Source organism: Leucoraja erinacea, chromosome 21, assembly GCF_028641065.1.
Source record: "Leucoraja erinacea ecotype New England chromosome 21, Leri_hhj_1, whole genome shotgun sequence".
In the NCBI taxonomy this organism is placed as follows: domain Eukaryota; kingdom Metazoa; phylum Chordata; class Chondrichthyes; order Rajiformes; family Rajidae; genus Leucoraja; species Leucoraja erinaceus.
Genome location: NC_073397.1, coordinates 12,244,105 through 12,270,562, shown reverse-complemented (window position 1 = coordinate 12,270,562; position 26,458 = coordinate 12,244,105). Strand labels below are relative to the sequence as shown.

At 42.0% G+C, this 26,458-nt stretch overlaps 1 protein-coding gene across 6 annotated transcripts in view; it reads right to left on the bottom strand.

Moving 5' to 3' along the window:
• LOC129707254 (eyes absent homolog 1-like) overlaps nucleotides 1–26,458 on the bottom strand; it is a 207,803-nt gene that overhangs the window by 109,309 nt on the left and 72,036 nt on the right. For all 6 annotated transcript variants that reach the window (XM_055652151.1, XM_055652150.1, XM_055652153.1 and 3 more), the window contains exons 2-5: nucleotides 22,418–22,542; nucleotides 8,303–8,368; nucleotides 6,203–6,269; nucleotides 273–415 (exon numbers count right to left, since the gene is read on the bottom strand). In XM_055652151.1, the coding sequence (XP_055508126.1) occupies nucleotides 273–415; nucleotides 6,203–6,269; nucleotides 8,303–8,368; nucleotides 22,418–22,538 (397 nt within the window). In that variant the 5' untranslated portion in view covers nucleotides 22,539–22,542. The remainder of the gene's footprint in view (nucleotides 1–272; nucleotides 416–6,202; nucleotides 6,270–8,302; nucleotides 8,369–22,417; nucleotides 22,543–26,458) is intronic.

Here is a 26,458-nt window from a genome sequence, read left to right as displayed (position 1 = left end):
CTGTTCCGTTTTCAGTACATGTTAAACACTCTTGGCTCTTCGTGATGAAGTAACTAAGCAGGCGAGGCAGCACTGAAGAAGGGTCGCAACTGGAGATTATGTTTCTTGATATTCTTCTGTATGACCAGAATATAATACAGAACACATTTATATATTTTATGGGTACATTTAGAATCTTTATCCAATGCGTTGCATTACATTGATGAGACTGACTGTAAATGATTTATACCAAATGCATTGTGTCCTGTTTGTCCAAATGGGACCGTACTCACTGTAGGACGGTAATCCATAGGGTTGACTTGGTGGCGGGTAGGTAGCATAAGCAGCAGCTTGCTGAATCCCTGCAGAGTACTGAGCTTGTCCATAGGCAGCCATGCCGTGGAGGGAAGGTGCAGGAATAATGTGGGGGTATGATCTAAGTGGGATAAATAAATGATTAATAAATCAATGATTACAAAGACCATAGAATATAGATCAGTGCGGAACAGGAACGGGCCCTTCGGCATACAATGTCTGTGCTAAACATGATGTCTAACTGAACAGATCTCGTGGCTGCAAGTGATCTGTATCCCTCCATTCCCTCCACATCCATGTGCCTATCTAAAAGCTTCTTAAACTCCACTATCATATCTGTCTCAACCCCAACATTCCAGTCCATAACCACTCCCTGTGTAAAAAACTAGCCCCACACATCTCCACTCAACTCCACTCCCCCCCCCCCCCCCCCCCCCCCCCCCCCCCCCCCCCTCATTTTATAGCTGTGCCCACTAGTGTTGGACATTTCCACGCTGGGAAAAAGGTTCTGACTGTCTATCCCATCTATGCCTCTCATAATTTTATATACAAATATACAAATTCTATACAATTATATTACATACAAATTATATTATAAAACATAATATTACATATCCATTACTAGTGCATATAAATAATTAGAAGGAAGAGTAGGAATGGGACAACATAGCTGGGGTAGTCCCAATGCCCAGCATACAGAAAATGCTTGGATTACTCAGCTGGACAGGAAGAGAGAACAGACTTCCAGGTTAATATCTTTTCATCAGAACTGGAGAATAGATTTAGAGATGAAGCAAATGTGTAACGGTGGAGCAGAGAGAACATCAAATAAAGGTCTATGACAGGGAGGAGGGCAACGGGGTTTAAACAACTAAAGAAATGAGAAGTGGTGTTAAAAAGGCATTCGTTTGTCATTTACATTGCCATTGGATGCTTTATTTTAGGCTTTGGAGGTACAGTGTATTGTATAGTATAGTATTATCTGGCTTGATTGGATAGCATGCTAACAAAAGCTTTTCACGCTACACGTGACAATAACAAACCAAGATACAAGAAACTGCAGATGTTGGTTTACAAAAAAAGAGGCAAGGCGGTGGAGAAACTCAGCAGGCAGGCAGCATCTCTGCAGAAGATCTATAGTTCCTGTTTCGGGCCAGACCCTTCTTCAATACCAACTAATATCAATACCTCCAGAAGCAAACATGGAAAAATGCTCTTCCCATTTCCATATTGACCTCTCTCTCATGGGCCTCCTCCATTGCCAGTGAGGCCACACTCTAACTGGAGGAGCAGCACCTCATATTCCATGAGTAGCTTACAACCCAATGGTATGAACTTTGAATTCTCGAATTTTAGGTGAACAACCCCCTCCCCAATTCTTCCCTTCTCTCCCCTGTACTCCACCTGGATGCCCACTCATTTATCTCTTTCCCCTTGGCCCATGGCCCCTTACACCTACATTCCTTCATCCAGCCTCACATTCCATTCCTTTTCTATCCTTTCCTCCATAAATCACACTTTTTGACTTTTCACCTCTGGGCTTTGTCCAGCCAGTTAAAAACCTCCCTCATCTGGATCCACCTATTACTTGACAGGCTTTGTCCCACCCCCAGCTCTCTTTGAACTTACAGCCCACCCCCCCCCCCCCCCCCCCCCCCCCCTACTACTGCAAACAGTGTGAAGAAGGGTCCCGACTCAATATGTCACCTATCGATATCCTCCAGAGGTGCTGCCCGACCCACTGAGTTACTTCAGCACTTTGTGGCACTTTTTTTTGTTTATCACTCTCATCTTCAAGAACCAAGGAACTGATATCTTCAACAAGGCATTGGACCCAGCGATGTTGGGTATCTCAGTTGTTGAACATGTTCCTTCAATGTCCAAAGAGGTGTCTATGGTGCACACAGTAAAATCTGCAGGTTCCCATGTTTGCGAGGGAATGAGTTTGCTTGGGCAGCGAACATTAATTGGAGCAGTAAGATCATGGTGCCATGAATACAAATTGTTGAGTCGACACAAACAGCAGCCATTTTGAAGTGTTAGATTCCAGACTCCAGGTTCCCAACCTCACACAGCTGAACATATGTTTGAGCACAACAAGGACCCCCAGCAGGGCTATTTAGAGGGATTATCAACCACATACAGGTTAGTTGCTAATTGATCACTTGTGGCTGCCGCTACCATAAAACGTGTGTCTGGTGCTCTTTGTAATTGTTTCAAGTTACTGATGTCTACAGGGAGTGCAATGGCAGGCGTTGAAAGACTATTTCCTGACTTCAAGGTTTCTGCACAAACCAATTTCCCCCAACAAGGGCTCCATTAGTAGTAATTCCCCTTGGAGTACAGAATGAACAGGCCTCATAGAGAGCAAGCCCAGCTGCTGGAAAGGGCTGGGAGAGATGGGGGAGATGGGGTGTAGATAGGTTCAGGAGCATTCAGTTGGAAACCGTCCTCGTGCATCCTGTGCAGGGAGAACGTTTTCAGTTCGGGACCCTTCTTCAGACTGGAGGTGGGTCCCAACCTGAAACATCACCTATCCATGTTCTACAGAGATGCTGCCTGACCAGCTGAGTTACTCCAGCACTTTGTGTCCCTTTATGCTCTATGTAAGGTTGTGCATATGGTAGCTGGTACACACAGCATCTGCTTTGTGCCAGTAGTGGAGGAAATGAATGCTCAGGGAAATTGGTCGGAAACAGTCAAGAAGACTAGTTGTCTTTTATTTCATTGAGCTCCCCGAGTCTAATTGAAGCTGTACTCAAGAGAGAGTCAGGAGAGTCGAGAGAGAGAGAGCCAAGAGTCTATTTCATCCTTTGTTTAGATTGTAAAGCTATAGCCTGGAAACAAGTCCTATGGCCCACCGAGACCGCCCCAACCAACGATCACCCCATTCACTAGCACTACCCTACACACTCGGAACAATTTACAATTTACAGAAGCCAATTAAACCACAAACCTGTACATCTTCGGAGCTTGGGAGGAAACCGGAGTACTCAGACAAAAGCTACGCGGTCACGCGGAGAACGTACAACTACGTACAGACAACACGCATAGTCAGGACGCAAGATGCAACTATTCGAGAATGGACCATGCCAAGGGTAACATGAGCTTTCCAGCTTGAGTAGATAGACACAAGAAGAAATAGACTACTGCCATTTTATTTTTCCTCCAATATCTGACCAGCTATAGTCTGTTGATATCTGACAGAAAAGATACATGGACCTCTCCTCTATGTAAGGTTTTTACAGAATACTGTTTTTTGCTAGCCAGACCTTCATTGCAGTATTCAAAACAGTAGATTGCACTCTTTCCCCATTGTACCATTCTTCTGTTTTAGTGTCCGGTTCGTTTGCAGAGTGACCACTTCAGGCTAGCCTTAAAGGGTTGGCTGACTTTAAGTAGAGCCAGACTCTCAAGATATAAAGGCCCCTGCTGATCCATACAGTCAAGGAATAGTGTGCTCGGATCCTGAAGTCATGGACTGAGCAGTCAACATGATGTTGGCATGCTCCTTGCATTAAAATCAACGGGCAGGGGTTAATCAAACATCAGGATCACATTTTGAGGGACTATTGAATTTAGCCCCCCCAAGTGTTGCTTGAAGTGTCTGAGTTTGATTCCAGAAAATTCTGCACGGCAATAAAAAAACCGAGACCTGGAGTAATAATAATAGGAATGGACTCAAAAGAAGAGTAAGTAATGAAACAAGAAATTGATTTTGTTCAGAGACAGATGTTAGGAATATAGAATAAAAGAAATATGTTTGAACTGAATTGGTGTTAAAATGGGGGGGGGGGTTTACAAAATGGGGAATAAATTGGAATGGAAGAATACATGCAAACAATAAATATTGTTTTTATACTGAGTAAAGATGACCTACAATATAATTTATGGCCCTTCGCATTTATGATGTGACCTTGTTGGCTGTAATCTAGGAGTACTCACATGATTAAACAAACCATTACAAATGTTAAACAGTTTTATGTCTAGCATTTTTTTTAAAGACAGAGGATAAAAACATTACACATAGATAAAATTAGTTTTTAGGACCACATAATCTGCAAATTGGTAACATTATGTATACTATTAAAAACCAACCTTAGACCTTTTATAACACAGTTAGATTTCAGTTTATTTTCCAGAAAAACTACTGTGCAACACCCAAGCTTGTCAATTCAACTGGTTTCTCTTGATTCTATGGAGGAAGCTGCAAACAGCGCAACTTGAGAGAACTTGAGAGATTCAAGAGAGTTGTGAATCTGTGAAAGTTTCTGCAACAGAAGGCAGTGGAGGCCAATTCACTGGGTGTATTCAAGAGAGTTAGATATAGCTCTTAGGGCTAAAGGAATCAAGGGATATGGGGAGAAAGCAGGAACGGGGTACTAATTCTGGATGATCAGCCATGATCAAATTGGCTCGAAGGGCCGAATGGCCTCCTCCTGCACCTATTTTCCATGTTTCTAACTTATTGAATAGGACAATCACTGACAGCATCTTGAGGACTTCATTAACGGACACACTCATAAAAGTCCCAAATTTGCTGGCAGTTCCATGGAGAAGGAATGACAAATAGTTGTAATATTGCTATAATCCCCATTGCAAAATTCAAACACTACAGGACAAAGAATCATGAAAATGTGCATAAGAAGGAGTCTGAAGAAGGGTCTTGACCCGAAATGTCACCCATTCCTTCTCTCCAGAGATGCTGCCTGCCCTGCTGAGGTACTCCACCATTTTGTGTCTGTGAAAATGTGTGTTGTAATGTAACAAGGAAAGGGAGGAACTGCAGATGCTGGTTTACATCAAAGATAGACACATAATGCTGGAGTAACTCAGTTGGACAGGCAGCATCTCTGGAGGGAAGGAATGAGTGACGTTTCAGGTCGAGACCCTTCTTCAGACTGAAAGGAAGATAGTTTACTATTTCCTGAACTGAAGCATTTGGAGCTTGATAACATAGTGTCAGCACCTCTACAGCTGACACATTACATGTAGCTGAAAAACGGCAACATATGTCCAAACTCATTTTAATGTAAAATTATAGACCTTTAGCCTTAGGCTGATATACGAGAGAATCACCTAATATAAATACATATAGTGGAGTGTTCACATTCTGTGAATTGAACAGGTAAATTGGAATTGTTTGGTCTTGGTTATTTTCTGGAAAGTGTGGCACGGATTTTGTGGAGAAATCATTCGTTGGATTAGCCAATGCATAATATTTTTTAAAAGCATGGGATATAAAGATTACACTGATAGCTGAGGCTAACTATGTCAAACTTTCAAGTCACTCTGCAAAAATAGCTCTTAGTACCAAAATGAAAATGGCCTGAGGTAAACACTTGTCATTGCTTTGCAAATGACAAGCATGAGGGTTTAAAAAGCTTGAGGGTTATACAATGGACTGACGGTCTGTTTTGCCAAGTAACTGTCTTGTCAATAGAGATGGAAAATTCAGTCTAATGGTGATAAGCCAGAGTGCAAGTTCTGTAATTCTTGGCTTCAGTAAAACGTGCTGATGACATGTTAATATTTTTCTTTAAAATATAAAAGTGTATCATCACCTAGTTTCTCTCTGTTTGTATCCCTTCATTGTCGCGTCCACAGTCAATAATGGACTCCACCTTTCTTGGATCATACCATTCTGTCTACTGTACCATTTCATACTTCTAGTTTCCCTCTCCCCTGACAGTCTGAGGGAGGATCTAGACCTGAAATGCCACTTATTTATTTTCTCCAAGATGTTACCTGACCCCTTGAGCTACTCCATCATTTTGTGTCTATCATCACCTCATTAGTTGGATACAGTAATAGATAACTAGTTAGCAGTAAATGGAGACATAAAATCAAGAAGAGGTGAAATAATACAATCCAAATTAAAACAAAACATTATTAAAATGTAACTTACTTTGATGTATAAATCTGGGGTGAAAACTGATGGGGTTGCCTTTTACTGAAGATATCACTTCTATTAGCTGGAAAGCAAAACACAATGCAAATAAATGGCAGATAACAAAGTAACAACACATTTAGAATTAATAGACTGCAACATTTGATCATGCAATATCCCTTTTATGGCATAAATTATAGTGCATAACATAAATTGATATTTATTGTCATGTTGTATAGTATACTTTAGCATGTGATTAGTTTACACAAAATGCTGATTATTCATGAAAAAAATGTCATTAAAAACTGGAAAGACAGTCCAGAGCCACATCCTTCAAGAATTTACAATTATAAATGATTGCAAACTTAATTTTTAAAGAGATTTTAATCTTACTTTATACCTTAATCTGGGGATTAAGGTAATGTTTAGGGCTATGTCTGTAGATATTTAGGATTTTACGTTTAATTAAACGTTTGCTAATGCTTCATTTGACAACCACCTATAAATACTGTCCCGTGGCTGTACTGAGAGACTCATTATTTACAAAGCTAATTTCCAATGCCATTTTAATTTCAAACACACTTCGCAGTGGTGCAAGGAATTACGAGACTGTGCAAATATCAGTCCAAAAGGTGACCTTTGGAAATATATTTGGTTGAATAAAATATGGCAGTGATCAATGACATTTGTAAGGTAACCCTGTTATTACAGCGTCAGTATCATCATCACAAAAAACTTTAAAGAGATTAGAACATATGGCATAATGATAATCAAAAGTTGACACCTGCAACTAAAATATGCTAGCCTTTTGTGAATATGAAGCATATCTAAATAGTTTGATGCTTCTTCATATTTACCTTTTCAAGAAACTACTATATTTTTGCTGCCTTTGCAAAATATATCATTTACACCATTGTCACAGTAAAACGATGAAACAATGAGCAAAAAACAAAAAGCTGAAGAAAACTTGGCAGGTCAGGCAGTGTCTGAGGAGGGAAATGGGCAGGCGACGATTTGGGATGGGACCGTTCTTCAGACTGATCAGGTTAGTTCGGAGTTGAAGAGAACAGTGTGGAGACAGTTTGGAACTCATGGTAGAGGCAGAAGATTCTTTGGTGAGTCCATGTGCGACATAATGTACAGAACTGAAATCTGGGATGTGGGATTATCCTGAACAGAAACACATACAAAGGATGTGAGGTGTCAGGAGACATGAGGGCGAGAGGTGTGCGATGGGTAAGATAGGATCTTCACAATAATCATCTCAAAATATAATTTTCTGGTAGGATTACAATGCATACATTTACGTGATAATATTAAAGATGAAAAGGCAATGCCTGTAAATCTCAGCAAATTTATATTGCTATGCATGGACCACCCTGTACTGTATATCTTTGGTGACGTGAAAACTATGGGCTGGATAGTCTCCTTTTGTGTTGCAATCTTCTGATCCTATGACGTTTGTTTCAGTTTGCAAACTCAGAGCAGATCTTCTGAGGAAGGATTCCAAACCGCAATAGCATCTTTATTAGTTTCCCCTTTGTTATCAGACTTCTGAATGGTTCTTCCATAAGCTATGGTAGAGTCCTGATTTTCTAACCTCATTGCGATCATTGGACTTTAACTCTGGAACTGTTATGCTTACAATGCTGATATTCTGTACTTGTGTTTGGCTTGATTATATGCACGTACAGTATTATCTAATTTGTTTGGATAGCATGCAAACAAAATATTTTCCACTGTATCTCGGTCACGTGACAATAATAATCTAAATCTGTCCATTCACTGTGAAAGTTGCCTGGCTTGCTGTTCCTCCAGTCTTTCATTTTTTTTGTCCAACACCTCCTGCAACATGCACCAAGAGAGATCACCATGCTACCTAACTGCAAAAGACCTGCCCAAGTTGTGCAGCAGTAAAAATAATTTTCTCTCCCATGTGTAAGGAGGACATTCCCAATGTGTAAATGGAGAGGGTGAGCTGACCTGATGAATAAATAAAGACCCTTCTATCTAACAAATGTAGTGGTTCTTAAACCAATGACTTCTGGTTTGATTTATCACTCTGCAGTACATAGTGAATACATGCAAATATCAACCTGGGACTAATAGTAAACATACCTGGATTGGAGAGGTGTTCCAAGGTTGTTGTTGTAAGCTCACTGATGCTCATTGACTCTGATTTGTCTGAAAAGAAAACATTAACTTTTACTGCACATTGAATAAACAGTCGTGTACAGGGCTGCTGAATGAACAGCGGCGTATTGGGCTATTGAATAAACTGCAGTGCATAGAGTTGTGAGGCAACAAAGTCTACAGAAAGACTGAAAGAAACTTTCAGTTTATAGAACAATTTTTTTACTTCCATTTAAGACACCTGAAATGTGTAAACAAATATGAATTCCTCTCTTTTCCTGTGTTTACCTTTATGTTTGATTTGCTCTTTATTTTTCACATATTTTGAAGGCAGGATAACAAGAAAGTGGCAATATAAATATATCTTTAAGCATTACTTTCACTCTTCCCCTTCCATTTACAAAGTTGTCTTCTGAATTTAATTGTTTTCTCATTTATCTCTCCAGAAGAACAATTCACCTAAAATACATTTATAATAATTGGTTGCATATGAGATGAATAATGTAGCAGAATAGAATCCAAATTAGTGCAATTTTACTTATTGTCTAAAACTCTGAATTCAATATATTCGCTTTTCCCGTTGTCCACTTGCACAATTGTAAATACCTACAGATACTTTTTTATGAATTCTCTCATTTATCTGTTCTAACATCAAAAGAATCATGGAATACTGAATTCATGCCATACTGCATACCATTCATATAGTCTATGGTATAAAGGTTATGTTTAGGGAGTTACAATGAACCGCAGATGTTGGTTTACATTAACAAAAACACACAATATGCTGGAGTAACAGCAGGTCAGGCAGCATCTTTGGAGGGCATGGGTAGGTGACATTTCGGGTCGGGACCCTTTCTACAGACTGATTTGGAGTAATCTTCCGCAGAGCTATAAACAAGCTCTGCTACCTTTTTGCCGTGTAGTCATTGTATTTATTAAACAGGGCGAAATATGGGCAGAAATATGTTAGAAATTGGGGCAGAAGATCAAAGAAATCATAATAAAATCCAGAAGCAATCACTTACAATCCTAAGCTGTGATTTTTGCCTTTAGGGTTTCTCTTTGGCAGAAGAATCAAAGGAACACCAAAAGAATTGGAGCAATGGCTGTTTATCCCATTATTTCTGGGTTTTGGCAGCTCTTCTGCCGACAGTCTGGAAAGCAAGTGAGAGAACACCTGCAGATATGCCTCAAAGCAGTGGATTATTCCTGTCACTGGCGCTGTGCAGGTAAGTAAGTAAATCGCGGGTCAAAATGCTAACGGAAGAAGAACTCAACCGAAGAATTGGAGTAACAATAAATTGGCCAAGTCTCAATTTTTGCAAAACTGGTTCATAATGCTGAACATTATGTGAACATAAAAATATTTCACAACATGGACGATAGCCATTTAGCCCAGCACACCTGGCTAACTCTCTGAAATGCTATCCAGTTAATCTATGTAGCCACTTCTAGCTTAAAAACTTGCTTGATTCTACATGTACATCTGAGTCTGATAAAACTGCCAGGATATGGAATGTCCTGTGTTTAAAAAGAAATAAAATCCAAACCTCTCTCATCATTCTTTGGTGATAATCTTATTTCACAAATTACAAGGAAGGGATTAAAATTCATAACCTGTGTCCCCTTTATCTTTTAACATCAGCTGCACACTATCATACCTGTGCACGATTAAATCTGTTCAGCATTGTCCCTTTGCTTTTATAACATTTAATCAATGATTTACTGCCTTTAAATGGCTGTTTGGCATATATTTTCAATCCAGTATTTGGACATAACATTGACTGGTCCACCATTAGAGTCATAGAGTCATACAGCACGGAAACAGGCCCTTCGGCCCAACTTGTCCATGCCAGCAAAGATACCGCATCTAACCTAGTCCCATTTGCCTGTGTTTTGCCCATATCCCTCTAAACCTTTCCTATCCATGTACCTGTCCAAGTGTCTTTCCAATTCTTTCATGGTATCTGCTTAACTACCTTCTCAGGAAACTCATTTCAGATATCCACCACCCTCTGGAAACTGCTTGGTATTACTTTCCATTGATGTCACTGTGGTTTATACACCCCGTGACTGGTCTACAGTGCCGTTTTATAACTGGTGAGTGAGTTGAAAAATGATGCAACTTTAGGGTAAAATCAGGTTAGAGTGCGACAGTGAAAAATGTAGAGGCATCACTAATCATAACAGGTGAAGACTTCCGCAGACGTGTTGGAAGGAGAATTATAAGAACACAACTTTTCAATGCACCGAGACACAAAATGGTTTGCTGTATCTGATTGTCCATCACTGCACCCAAGGTGTTTTGATTACCAATTAAGAAGTGGGCCCCTTTCTAGGTTTTATTAATTTGGAAATAGGGACTTTGAGCAGACACTTTTTTATATAGTGAGTAGTGAGAACCTGGAACATGATACCAGGGGTGGTGGTGCAAGCAGATACGATAGTGGTATTTAAGAGGCTTTTAGATAACACATGGATATGCAGAGAGTTGAGGATATGGATCACAAGCAGGCAGAGATTAGTTTAACTGGGCACCATGTTCATTGTAACTCTACTTCAACATACTGGTGCATATGAGAATAAACTCGACTGAACTAAAACTACTAACAAAAAAAATGGCTAATGTAGACTCTTAAAATGCAGATCTTAACTTCCATTTCTGTCTGTTTTTGCCACAGATTTATACAAATACCGAGCAGAGAGAGTTTGATGCAATCGTCTTGTGCTGGTTAATTTTCAGATGGCTTGTACTTAGTCCTGCTGTAAAAGAGTGCATTGAGCAAAGAGGGACCTTGCAGTAATAGTTGCATCATCTGAAGTGGACCACAGTTTACAGTACTTAGAAGCAAAGTGGTGGGAATTCTTTCCTTGACCCATTTTCAAATGTCATCGATAGGCATGGGTGAAGTGCCGGAAGACCGGCGAGTCACTGATGTTTTGGTATTATTTAGGAAAAGCTGCAAGGAAAAGCTGGGAACTACAAACTGGTGAGAATAACATCAATAGTGGGCCAGATATTGGGGGGTGTTCCAAGAGATAGGATCTACAAGCTTTGGAAAGGGAAAGGTTAATTAGGGTTTGTCAGCATGACTTTGTAGAGGTATAGAAGTGACAAAGAAGATTCATGAGGGGTGTGAAGAAGATATTGTCTACCTGGGCTTCAGCAAGGCCTTTGACAAGGTGCCGTATGTTAGGCTGGTCTGGAAGGTTACATCACATGGTATCCAGGTTGAGCTAGCCTATTGGATACAAAATTGGCCCTACAGTAGAAAACAGAGGGTGGCGATAGAGGGTTGCTTTTCTCGACTGGAGGCCTGTAACAAGCGGCGTTCCACAGGGATTGGTGCTGGGACCACTGTTGTTACTTACATTAATGATCTGGATGAGAATGAAGGTGGCAAGGTTAATAAGTTTGCAGATTACACTAAAATCAGTGGTATAGTGGACAGTGATGAAGGTTATCCAAGATCACAACAGGACCATGATCAACTGGACCAATGGACTGAGAAATGACAGATGGAGTTTAATTTACGTCAACGTGAGGTATTGCATTTTGATAGGATAAACCACCGCAAAACCTTTGCAGTAAATGGTAGGGTCCTCTGGAGTTTTGTAGAACAGAGAGACCAGGGGCTGCATTTCCATGGAGGTGGACAGAATAGTGAAGAAGGCGTTTAGACATGCTTGCCTTCATCAGTCACAGTATTGAGTGCTTAGTTTAGTTTAGAGATATATCACAGAAACAGGCCCCTCAGCCCGCTGAGCCCTCCTCACACTAGCACTATCCTACACACTAGGGACAATCTACAATCTTTACCGAAGCCAATTAACCTACAAGCCTATACGTCTTTGGAATGTGGGAGGAAATCAGAGCACCGAGGGAAAACCAATGCGGTCACAGGAAGAACGTACAAACTCTGCAGAGGCAGCACCCGTAGTCAGGATCGAACCTGGGTCTCTGGCACTGTAAGGCAGCAACTGTACTACCCCTGCACCCGTAACTTGAGTTAGGTTGCCATGTTACAGCTGTACACGACATTGGTAGGGTCATATTTGGAGCACTATGTGCCGTTCTGGTCACCCAATGAAAAAGAGAATGTCATTAAATTGGAGGGGGTGCTGAACAATTAACAAGGATATTACCAGGTGTGGAGGGTTTGAGCGATAAGGAGAGGTCGCACAAGCTGGAGCGAAGGAGACCGAGGGGTGACCTTATATAGGTTTACAGAATCACTTGCGACACAGATAAGGAAAACGATAAGGATAGCCACGGTATTTTCCCCAAGAGTAAGGGAGTCAAAAACTGGAGAGCAAAGGTTAGGGTGAGAGGAGAAAGATTCAAAAGGGACCCATGGGACAACCTTTACACACAGAGAGTGATGCAAACATGGAATGAGTTGCCAGAAGAAGTGGTGGATGCAGGTATAATTATAACATTTAAAAGACACTTAGACATGGATATGAAAGGTTTGGAGGGATATGGGCTAGGCATAGGTAAATGGAACTACCATTGTTAAAGCAGCTTGGTCAGCACCGACAAGAGGGGCCGAAGGGCCTGTTCCATGTTGTACGATTCGTTTGCATGATTTAAATCCTAACTCTGGGATGGGTCAATCATTATATTCCAACACAACTGACCGCCTGATTGTGCAATCAACATTCAGATTTTAATCATATATCTGGTGGTTTAAATTCATTATTCAACAGTGAAGTATTTTTGTCTGGTGCCAACAACCTCTGATTAACCTTTTTATAACAAAGACATACATTGTACCTGTGGAAACTTGTCCAACTAGCTCTGCTGCTAATAATTCTTTGAAAAGATTTTTACATTTTTTTACTTCCCTTTTCTCAATAAAGGAACAAATTGGATAGAAAATTGGCTGGGTAATCGGAGGGTGCAGGCAGTAGGTTGTTTTTGTGATTGGAAGCCTGTGACCACAGGTTACACAAGGTCATTATTAGGAGCTTTACTGTTTGTTATATATTGGAAAGACACAAAATGCTGGAAAAATGTGGCATTTCAGGTCAGGACCCTTCTTCAGACTGAAGGACTGTCTCGACCAGAACTGTCAACTCTCCATGTTCTCCAGGGATGCTGCCTGACCCAAGGAGTTACTCCAGCATTTTGTGTCTTTTCTTCATAAACCAGCATCTGCAGTTCCATGTGTGTGTATATATACACAGTATATATATAATGCACAGAAAACATAGATGTTCGTAGTGAAGTTGATATTGAAGAGGGGTAGACTTGGGCTACAGGGTGATATTGATTAATTGGGAAGAAGGGCAGGGCAATGGCAGATGGAATTTAATCCTGATAATTATGAGGTGAAGCATTCTAAGTCATTCGCAATCAATGCTAGAGCACTAGAAAGTAATGAAGAAGAGAGACGTTGCTTTTACAAATCTAAGGATCTCTGAAGGTGGCAGTACAGGTAGATTAAATGTTTAAAGTGGCATATGGGATAATTGCCTTCATCGGCCCAGCATGAAACATTAGTGCAGGCACATCTGTACAAAACCTTGATTAGGCCACAAATGAATACTGTGTGTAGTTTTAGTTGCCATATCTATGGAGGAAGAGGGAATTCACTACGCTGTGGCCTGGGATGATAATTTATAAAGAGAGACTGGGGTGTAGGAATCTGAGGAGGGTTCCTGTGATGAAGGTATACAAATTATGAGCGGTATGGATAAATAGGTTAAGTAGTAAAATACAATTTCCCTGCAGCAGAGATGTCTAAAACCAGAGGGCAGTGGTTTTAGGTGTGAGGTAGAAAGTTTAGAAGGGATTTGTGGAACCACTTTCTTTATTGGAGGATTGTTGCAATCTGGACGCCATCGCTAACAAAGGGGGGGGGGGGGGGGGGGGTGGAAACAGAGACTTCCACAACATTTAAGCATCTGCTTGGTCCCTTGAATCACCGATGCATTGAAAACATAAGACAAGTGCAGGAAAATTGAATTAGCATAGATTAGTACTAGATGTTCAGCATGGATATGGTGGCTGAAAAGCTTGTTTCTGTGTTGGTTGACTTTGATTTGCCGTATCCAGCGAGACAGACACATTTATCGTTTTTGAATCAAATTGTGAAAAGGAAACATAGAAACATAGAAAATGGGTGCAGGAGTAGGCCATTCGGCCCTTCGAGCCTGCACCGCCATTCAATATGATCATGGCTGATCATCCAACTCTGTATCCTGTACCTGCCTTCTCTCCATACCCCCTGATCCCTTTAGCCACAAGGGCCACATCTAACATTATGCAATAACCATAATAATGAATCATCTACAGGTATGTATCAAAATGACAACAACACCATATTGGATGCATCTTTCGATATCCCAATATCCATAAATGTCTACTAGTCTACTGGCTCCACTGATTGCACCCTTGCACCTTGGTTGTTAGCACATCTTCCCCAGCCAACAATGGGCCATTATGGATTCCACCCGAAGGTCATCTGTTGCTGGCCCTGATTTACTGTGAAGATAGACACAAAAAGCTGGAGTAACTCAGTGGGACAGGCAGCCTCTGTGGAGAGAAGGAATGGGTGACTTTTCGGGTTGAGCCCTTCTTCATGTCACCCATTCCTTCTCTCTAGAGATGCTGTCTGTACCGCTGAGTTGCTCCAGCTTTATGTGTCTACCTTCGGTTTAAACCAGCATTGCAGTTCCTTCCTACCCATACCTGATTTGCTCTGGCCTTTTCTCACCTCTTTCTCCTCTCCATCCTGGAAATGAATACTTTATTGTCACATGTGGCTAGGCACAGTGACATTCTTTGTTTGCATGCACAATGTATACAAATAGCAGCCACCTATGGCACTGACAAAGTTACAAAGCACGCCGGCTCCATCTATTGGTCTCCCCCCCCCCTCCAGGTTTCCGACCCGAAACGTTAGCTATTCCTTTTCTCCAGAGATGCTGCCTGTCCCACTGAGTTACTCCAGCATTTTGTGTCTATCTTTGGTATAAACCAGCATCTGCAGTTCCTCCCTACACACACAATAATGTATTAGAGCCAATTAGTTACTAATGCCAGCTGCCAATTGCACATTGAAAACTTTCGCAGACGGTCGTGTGATAGTAACACGATAATTTGCTTCAGTGATGTGTTTAGGACAAGTATTGACCAAGACACTGAGGGGGGAAGGGGAGGGGGAGGGGGAGTGTATCCTTCATTGCCTGCCAAAGAGTAGCTGCAATATTTTATGGAACCTTGCAACAAGGAAGGCCATTCCGCCCATTGATCCTGCACCGCCTCATTGAAAACACTATCCAATTTGTCCCACTAATCTGCTTTTCAAGTCAGGTTGAATTGATCATCATAGACAATTCTGGTAAGGTACAGATGTAACAAAAATCTTGCTTGTAGCAGCATCACAAGCACATAAACTCAAACGCATAACATACATTATATATAAATGATGCATAAAATTCTGCAACAGTGTAAAAAGAAAAAAAACTGAGCATAAAAACAAGACAATAGTGCATGTAATCCAATGCTTATATTATCTTTATATATGTTGTGTCACCCATTGGAAATTACTAGCTAATGTGTACTCCAGATTTCAAACAGTGCATTCACTCTCATGTGCTCCTACCCCCAATTTTAAAATCTAAGCACTACAAATGTTAAGTGATGGGGTGTATCACAAACATTTACATTTCCACAACTTAAAAACATATCATATCATACATATCATAAAAAATTGAGCTGAACAAATAGTGAAAACAATTAAGCCAAGGAATGTACACTTTCCCACATCCCCCCCCCCCCCCCCCCCCCCCCCCCCCCCCCCCCCCCCCCCCCACCCCCCCCCCCCCCCCCCCCCCCCCCCCCCCCCCCCCCCCCCCCCCCCCCCCCCCCCCTACTTTCAGTCTGAAGAAAGGTTCTGACCCAAAACATCACCCTTATGCCCCTGTACCACTTAGGAAACCTGAATGGAAACCTCTGGAGACTTTGCGCCCCACCCAAGGTTTCCATATGGTTCCCGGAGGTTTTTGTCAGTCTCCCTACCTGCTTCCACTACCTGCAACCTCCGGCAACCACCTGCAACCTCCGGGAACTGCACGGAAACCTTGGGTGGGGCGCAAAGTCTTTTTACTTTAGACTTTAGAGATACAGCGCGGAAACAGGCCCTTTAGCCCACTGAATCCGTGCTGACCATTAGGGACAATTTATAATTTATTAGGGACAATTTATAATTTACAGAAGCCAACACCTACAAATCTATACATCTTTTGCGTGTGGGAGGAAACCGGAGCACCGGAGAAAACCCACGCGGTCACAGGGAGAATGTACAAACTCTGTACAGACAGCACCCGTAGACAGGATCGAACCCGGGACTCTGGCGCTGTGTGGCAGCAACTCCACTGCTAGTGGCACTGTAGCGCTCCATTCCTTTTCTCCAGAGATGCTGCCTGGCCAGCTGAGCTGCTCCAGCACTTTGCGTCTCTCTCTACATATTTACCTACACAGTTGTTGCAAATGTTGTAAATACCAGCAGGAGCAAAGATTCAATTCAGCTTGGCAAAACTATTTTCCTGACTTTGGCACGCCTGAAGTCTTAGGTCTCTTGCTGAATAAATTCTCCACACCACAGTTTTGTAGTGTCACGATTTGTGAATGAATTTTATTATGAATTCAGTTCTTTAGCATGTGTTTTTCTCTCCAAAGGGTGAAAAGGTTGAAATGTCATGTCTGATGGTTTTTTGGAGCCAATTTTCCTCTTTGGGATTGGCAAGCTGTGCTTCCACTTTTGTAAATGATGCCGTGGTCAGGCGTTTGAGCTTGTGGTGGATTGTCACACAATGAGGATTCAGGAGCTAATGTGTCAGGAATGATATGTTCAAGGTATGAGTCGTTGAACTTACTGAATAGATAGTTATTTGCGGTAAATGCACTGGGTTGCAAGTTGCAACACTTTACAAACCACACTCGTATTCTACCTGACGTATTGTTTCACAAAGGGGAATGTGTATTAGAGCCAGCCACAAATCCTTTCTCACAAACTGATTTTGGATGTAGAATTAAAGGCAGTATTTTAAAGGCAGTGAATGTTTGACAGTTTGGCAGTGAAAATATTTGGACAGGCACATGGATAGGAAAAGTTCAGAGGGATATGAGCCAAACGTGGGACGGTGGGATTTGTGTAGATGGGCAGCTTGGTTGGCATGGGCAAGTTGGGCCGAAGGGCCTGTTTCCATGCTGTATGATTCTATGACACTCTATGATCATTAACAGCATCTCCCCCTCACAGGTGCACCTTAGGGTTGCGTGCTTAACCCCCTGTACAACTCTCTTTACACCCGTGACAGTGTGGCTGAGCACAGCTCCAATGCTATCTATAAATTCATCAATGACACCACTTGGTTGGCTGAATCACTGAAAGTGTTGAGTCAGTGTACAAGGGAGAGATAGAATACATGATTGAGTGGTGCCACAACAACAACCTCTCACTTAACATCAACAAAACCAAGGAGCTGATTGCTGACTTCAGAAAGGGGAAGGTGGAATACCACACACCAGTTTTATTGGTGGGAAAGCGGTGGAGAAAGTTAGCAGCTTCAAATTCCCAGGCGTTAAACTAGGCGCTAAACATCTTGGATGACCTCTTCTGGACCCAGCACATAGATGCTATCACGTAGATATCTCAGCAGCACCTCTACTTTCTTAGAATTTTAAAGAGATGATGGTATGTTTCTGAATACTCTAACAAACGTTTTACAGATGTACTGTGGTACCCTGACTGGTTGCATCATGGCTTGGTACAGCAGTTCCAAAGCACAGGAACGCAAGAGGCAGCAGAGAGTCACGGGCTCAGCCCCGTACATCTTGGGCGCTGCCCTCCGCTTCCTCTAAAGCATCTACGCGAGGCGCTGCCTCAAGAAGACGACATCTATCCTCATCGATCCCCACCATCCAGGCCTTGCCATTTTTTCACTGCTACCGTCAGTCTCACTTTTAGCATTTATGAATAATTTTTAGTTTAGTTTAGTTTAGTTTAGTTTATTGCCAAGTGTACCGAGGTACAGTGTAAAGCTTTTTGTTGCATATATTCCAGTCAGTGGAAAGACTAGACATGATTACAATCAAGTTCTCCACAGTGTACAGATACATGATAAACAGAATAATGTTTAGATCAAAACAAAGTCCAGTAAAGTCTGATTGAAGACGGTCCAAGGGTCTCCAATGAGGTAGATGGTAGTTCAGGACCGCTCGCTAGTTGTTGATAGCATGGTTCAATTTTGCCTGATAACAGCTGGGAAGAAACTGTTCCTCAATCTGGAAGTATGCGTTTTCACACTTCCATACCGCTTGCCAGATGGGAGAGGGGAGAAGACAGGAGGGACCAGGGTGAGACTGGTCCTTGATTATGCTGGTGGCCTTTCCGAGGCAGTGTGAAGTGTAGATGGAATCAATGGAAGGGAGGTTGGTTTGTGTGATGGTCTGGGCTGCGTCCATTGTATCTGTGCCTCGCTGTACTTATACGTACACCAATAAACTTCAACTTGAACCCTGCTATTCCCACCACCTCGCCATATCCTGGCAAATCCTGCAAACTTTTATCCTTAAAAGGATTTATTCTTTTGAATTCAAATGCTTCCTTTGGAATACTGCAATTTTATCTGCCTCTGCCACTATCCCTGGAAGCGCAGGTTATAAGCATATTAATATGTGTGCCTTATGGGCCCGTTCCACTTAGGCGATTTTTCAGGCGACTGTCAAGATGCCGGTAGTCGCCTGAAAAACCGGCAACTGGTACGGCGACTGTCAAAGTGGAACACACACACACACACACACAAACACATCGCTTCCTTCACCAGCCCGTTATGCAGGCGGGGGACAGGGCAAGTGGGGGGAGAAGGGGGAGAGAGGGAGGAGAAGGAGTGGAGACAACCTTTAAGAAGCCAGAGATACACGGCTGTGAAGCTCAGCGGACATTAACATTACCAATCGGTTATCCTTGGTTCTGAAACCTACTGCTTACGTTTTTTTTCCCCCAATGAGCCAATGAAATTTACTGGTCAGCACCGGCCACAACCTACGAGAATGTAGGAGAACCTCCTGGCAACCCACTAGGACCACCTGGCAACCCACTAGGACCTCCTGGCAACCCACCTACAGCACGAGAATTCTCGCTATTCCCCATGGCGGCTTCATTCTAGTCCATAATGAGGCCGCGACTAGTTCTCAGAATGCGGGAACTCCTCCCGACCATGAAGGCGACTCCCCGGCGACCCCCCGCGAACATGTGACGAACATGCGGCAACTGCATCGTCTCCTGCAATCACCTAAAAAAGTCACCTAAGTGGGACAGGGCATTAGGGGTAAAATAATCTGATATTTACCAAAATATGCCTGGATCACTACAGGGTGGGGAGAGTTTCCCTGCAAAGGATTTGGTGAAGAGAATCAGGAAATATGATTAAAAACTGAATTAATCTTGAGAGAAGTAATTTAAGAATGAATTCTAGTGGAATTAAACAAAGGCTTGTGAAGAAATTGCCACATTGCATCGACTGTAGACTGCATTGAAACGTTGAAAGAGAACATTAATAGCCACCAACTTTAAGAGGTAGGGCTAGGCTAATTACTGTCGAGCACAGTGGTTTGTGGCTTTATGGTAGTCAGAACTTTAGATACCACCAATCCATGGGACACATCCACCCAACTGTTAGTGGATGCCATAGAATCGTAGCATGCAGAGTTCAACAATGTAAACATGACTTTGGATGGATGCAACAGCAAATAACGTAGTTTCTCACAGAGATAGAGGGCACCTTGGAACATGTGCTAGCCATTACAACATGGCCTTTATGACCACACTGCAGCAACCAGTGACGTGTACACAAATACTATTTTTGCCTCTGATTTCAATTAATAAATATTTCTAGTACAGGCGGCAGAAGGGGAACATTTCAAGAAGGTAGTCATAGTCAGAGAGTGATACAGTGTGGAAACAGGCCATTCGGCCCAATTTGCCCACACCGGCCAACATGTCCCTGCAACACTAGTCCCACCTGCCCGCGTTTGGTCCATATAGAAACATAGAAATATAGAAAATAGGGGCAGGAGGAGGCCATTCGGCCCTTCGAGCCAGCACCGCCATTCATTGTGATCATGGCTGATCATCCCATATCAATAACCCGTGCCTGCCTTCTCCCCATATCCCTTGACTGCACTAGCCCCTAGAGCTCTATCTAACTCTCTCTTAAATCCATCCAGTGACTTGGCCTCCACTGCCCTCTGTGGCAGTGAATTCCATAAATTCACAACTCTCTGGGTGAAAACGTATTTTCTCACCTCAGACTTAAATGACCTCCCCTTTATTCTAAGACTGTGTGGCCCCTGGTTCTGGACTCGCCCAACATTGGGAATATTTTTCCTGCATCTAGCTTGTCCAGTCCTTTTATAATTTATTATCCATCCAAACCTGTCCTATCCATGGAACTGGCTAACTGTTTCTTAAACGTTGGGAGTCCCAGACTCAACTACCTCCTCTGGCAGCTTGTTCCATACACCCACCACCCTTTGTGTGAAAAAATTGCCCGTCAGATTCCTATTAAGTTTTTTCCCCTTCACCTTAAACCTATGTCCTCTTGTCCTCGATTCACCTACTCTGGGCAAGAAACTGTGCATCTACCCAATCTATTCCTCTCATAATTTTATACAACTCTATAAGATCACCCCTCATCCTCCTGCGCTCCAGGGAATAGAGTCCCAGCTTACTCAACCTCTCCCTATAGCTCAGACCCCTCTAGTCCTGGCAACATAAGCCTGCGCCGACCAGCATGCATCTGTACAATTGCACTATCCTACACACTAGGGACAATTTACAATTTAACAGCAATCAATTAACCTACAAACCTGGACATCTTTGAAGTGTGTGAGGAAACCAAAGCACCCGGGGAAAACCCACACCGTCACAGGGAGAAAGTACAAAATCCATACAGACAACACCCTGTAGTCAGATCAAACCCAGGTCTCTGGCGCTATCATCCCAAATCTTATGAATTCAGAATATTTCTTTGCTAAGGTATTGCTCATATGGGAACAAAAAGGGATGTAACAGACATAAGAATGGAATGAAATCGGACCAGGAGTAAGCTATTTAGCTCCTTAAGCCTATCCTGCTATTCAATACGAGCAGGAGTGATGAGCCGAAGGCTTCAATTCTTAGCCCGTTCCCCATAGGCCTGAATTCCATGCTTGTTCAAATAGTTGTTTGCTTCCTCTTTAAATACATCCTATGATCCAAACTCAGCAACGTCCGAGGTAATATATTCCGGAGATTCATCACCCTTACAGCCCATTCAGCCGTATTGGCCCATACCAAGTATATGTGCACCAGATTGCTATACGTGTTATGATTCATCCAGCTCCAGCATCATTCACTTCTCACCTCAATATTTTTCAGCCCAGTCTTTAAATGTATATATCCTACTTGACTCAACTACTCACTATGCGAGCACTCTTCATTTTTAGTTTAGTTTAGGGATACAGCACAGAAACAGTTTAGTTTAGTTTAGTTTAGTTTAGTTTAATTAGTTTAGAGATACAGAATGAAAACAGGTCCTTAGCCCTGGATGTCCCTTTCACAGACACACGTGGAAACATCAAATAAGTCAAGGTGCTGAGAAATAGAAATTCTTAGAAATAGAACTGCATCAGTCTGAAGAAGGGTCTCGAACCAAAACGTCACCCATTCCTTCTCTCCAGAGATGCTGCCTGTCCCGCTGTGTTACTCCAGCTTTTTGTGTCTATCTTCAATAAAAAATCATTGTCAGTCAGTAGCACTAGGAGTAAGTTACACCCAATGCATTGTATTCTACTTCCAAATGCATCTCAATTTATGATACCATAAGGAGTGTTTATGGCTAAGGATGCATTCATAGGCATTTAGAATTGGCAGAAATACAAGTATGTGTCATTGTTTTGATTAGGTGGCATGAAAATAATTCAGTGCATTCTGTTAGCTTACTCAAAAGGATTGTGACATTTCAATTATTAACTTTCCTGTCATTTCTCCAGTAATGATAATATGTTCCGTGATCCGATAGTAGCTGTTGGATTTGTTTCCCTACCTGCTTTGCCATTTGATGTTTCTGCGATGTTGTTGATATGAGTGTCCTGGAAGTCTGAATTGTTGGGGCACTCAATACTTGCAGTCAGATTGTGTTGGATCACCAGATCTAACATTTCCATGCACCTGGAAAGAAAAACAATGTTTTTTTAATCATTTGATAGCATGCACAAATCTAACCCCAACCCTACTGAATAAAGAACATTATGGTTACTTGTGCAGGAAGGATCTGCAGATGCTGCTTTACATCGAAGATAGACACAATGTGCTGGAGTAACTCAGCGGGTCAGGCAGCATCTCTGGAGAAAAGGGATAGGTGATGTTTGGCGTTGAGGTCCTTTCAGTCTGACCCTTGAGTTACTCCAGCATTTTGTGACTATTATGGTTACTTGCCCAGGCTATCCAATAGACATTTCACACCCATGACCTCTACCTCCACTTGTATTTTACCTGAAGAAGGGTCCCAACATGAATCTCTACTAATGGTCCCAAGCCTTAGCTGAAGAAGAGTCTGACCCGAAATTCAACCTATCCATGTTCTCCAGGGATGTTGTCTGACCCGCTGAGTTACTCCAGCAATTTGTGTCCTTCTTTGTGAAACCAACATCTGCAGATTCTACATTTCACCTGACATATTTTTTCATAAAGGGGAACTTCCGTTGAGTTTAGCCACACATCCCTCTTCACAAACCGAATTTGGATGTTGGGCATGTTGCACCAGTACATTTAAAGGCAGTGAATATTTTATTTGGAATCGCAGACAGAGATGCATGGGACAGCACTGTCTTTAGGTTCCTCTCCATCATATACCATCCTGTACAAACATGGAACTACAGATGTAGGTTTATACACAAAAGGACATAAAGTGCTGGAGTAATGCCCCTGTCCCACTTAGGAAACCTGAACGGAAACCTCTGGAGACTTTGCGCCCCACCCAAGTTTTCCGTGCAGTTCCCGGAGGTTTTTGTCAGTCTCCCTACCTGCTTCCACTACCTGCAACCTCCGGCAACCACCTGCAACCTCCAGGAACCACACGGAAACCTTGGGTGGGGCGCAAAGTCTCCAGAGGTTTCCGTTCAGGTATCCTAAGTGGGACAGGGGCATAACTCAGCGGGTCAGGCAGCATCTCTGCAGAACATGGGTGGGTGATGTTTCAGATCGAGACCCTTCTTCAACACTTTGTGTCCTTTCATGTACCACCCAGCCAGGAAATGGTTGGGTGGTACATTGCTTCCTTATTTTTGAAGCCTGGTACTGCCGGCCCAATATCACCATGGGTGAAACTGTAACTTTTCAAGAAGTTGGTTCTCCACTATTTTTACAAGTGCAATGGAGTCGAGATAATAAATGCTGATCTTGCCTGTGACATTTAATGTGCTGAAATTTCCTAAAAGTAAACGATTTCAACATCACCTCTTCAAGCTCTTTTTGATTACTCTATGATTGTAAATTTGCAGTTCAAAAATGCCCACAAAGAGATCAATCGAGATGTTTAGAGATATTGTAAATATGTCTATCAAAACTGAGAAATCAATTTTGCGCTATTGATGTTACATTTAAATATTTTTAACAGTGAAACGTACATGTTGCTCTAGCACAACTATTGTAAAAATTCCTGAATATCCACCTCAGGGGCGGCATAGTGGCGTAGCGGTAGAGTTGCTGCCTTGCAGCCTCAGAGACTCGTGTTCAAGCTCAGTGTACAGAGTTTGTATGTTCTCCCAGTGACCGCGTGGGTTTCCTCCGGATGCTCCGGTTCCACCCATACTCTGACGTACAGGTTTGTAGGTTAATTGGGTTCAGTAAGAATTTTAAATTGTCCCTCATGTGTAGGATAGTGCTGGTGTACTGGTTTGCTGGTCGGCACAGACACGGTGGGCTGAAGGACCCGTTTCCACACTGTATCTCTAAACTAAACTAAACGAAATCACCTAGAAAACATCATGAGATGTCTGCAGGACAATTTCGTACATAAGTTAACTTGGTAAGTTTTCACTTGGCATGGTAAGGTTTTGCTGGGGACCACAGAGGAAATCATCATGACTAAGAGTCTGAAATATGGTCAACAATGAGAAATATACTGAGTTCCTTGTCCAGAACAATCCTTAGTCACCGCATACATTAGTTTAGTAACTCCCATTGGCAGATTCGTCATTTGAAATTTATACAAGAACATATGGTTAAAGTTTATTTGTTTGTTACAGATGAGAGAAAAAAATTGTTTGCTCTTATAAAATATTCATTGATCCATTCTGAAGGGATATAGAAAATATTAATAATAATAATAATAATGCATTTTATTTGCTGGTGCCTTTCTGGACACCCAAGGACACCTTACAGGACATAAAATCACAATACATTTATCAATATTAAAATCAAGTTGATTAAACGTCATTGCTCCGACTCTTTACTGGAGCTATTATCTATTACCCAAACCACACAGCCCTCAATGATTTATACAATTTACCTGTATTCACTTTTCTTATAATGGTTCTTATCAAGGTTTGCCCCTAATGTGTAGGATGGGTCAGCATAGAACTAATGTACGGGTGATCGATAGTCGGCGTGGACTCGGTGGGCTGAAGGCACTGATTCCACACTGTATCTCTAAACTCTAAACCCTAAACTCAATGGAACCAGTAAAGTACAATACTCATAACTAATTCAAATCACATGCTTAACATAGGTGGCCTAGTACAAATTTCTGCCCAAGCCTTTCCTAATCTGTGGCTTTCCTGTGATCAGAACTAACTACTGTATATTATGGATCATTGCTTCCACTCAGTCAGTCTTGGAGCAGATGAGGTTGAAGGGAAATTTAGTTTAGTTTAGAGATACTGCGTGGAAACAGGCCCTTCGGCCCACCAGCTGAGGTTTGCTACATGATTTTACCAGGTTTTATGCAAAAAAAAAAATCATTTCACTGTACCTAGGTATATGTGAAAATAAAGTATAATTGAATCATTGATAAAATGATGGCAGTAGACTCAGTCTATTTGCTGAAACAACCAGTGATTTGTGAACAGTTACCATTAGAAGTATATTTTGCATTGAGAGGGAATGCTGGCGAGTACAATAATGCAATGGAACAGCTTTTAGAGAGTAAAAGTCTGCATATGGTCTTATTTAAGGAAGTAAGGGCATGATTGTTCCTTTCTGAGCATACAGGACCTTTGGCTTGAAAGGGATGTGCTGATGAAAGTAACTGCTTCACAACATGATTCTCAATCTGTCAATTGATTTGCAACATTAATGCCTAGAGCAAGTTGAAGCTGTGAAAACAGTCCAATTTCAGAGCCCAGCTGGTCTGCCATTTACATGCAAAAGATCTTGAAGACGTAAAAGAGAAATAGAATGTATGTAATAGTTCACTCTGATTCCGAAAGGCAAAATGATAACGTCTAGTTTTTGCTTGGGACCTCACCTAATTTTAAGATGGACAGATCACAACCTGGATTCTGGGAATCTTTTAATTTAATTGCATCTAGATATAGTTACATTTCTTTTGAGATGCAGCATGGAAATAGTCCCTATGGCCCACCGAGTCTGTGGTGACCAGCAATCCCTGTACATTAGCACTATCCTACACACTAGCGCCAAATTTTCAACAATTTTACCGAAGCCAATTAACCTACAAACCTGCACATCTTTGCAGTGTGGGAGGAAACTGGAGATCCCAGAGAAATGTTACACGGTCACAGGGAGAACGTACAAACTCCGTACAGACAGCACCCATAGTTAAGATCAAACCTGGGTCTCTGGCACTGTAAGGCAGCAACTCTACCATTGTGCCACCTTGCTGAACCATATGTTTCAATGTGCTAAATGTCACAATTGTTTGTACGGTTCTGATTTCTATGCTTTCGTATTAATGAACACTAGAATATGGAGAGACTAAAAAGCAAGTGTGACTCACTTTGCGGTGGGGTTTCAAATAATTACATTGTGGCATTCATCTACTGCAAAAAAGCTACCCTTGTACACAAAAGCCTTAGATACAAGTGACAACTGGTTTCAAATACAACAATATTATCTTTCCATG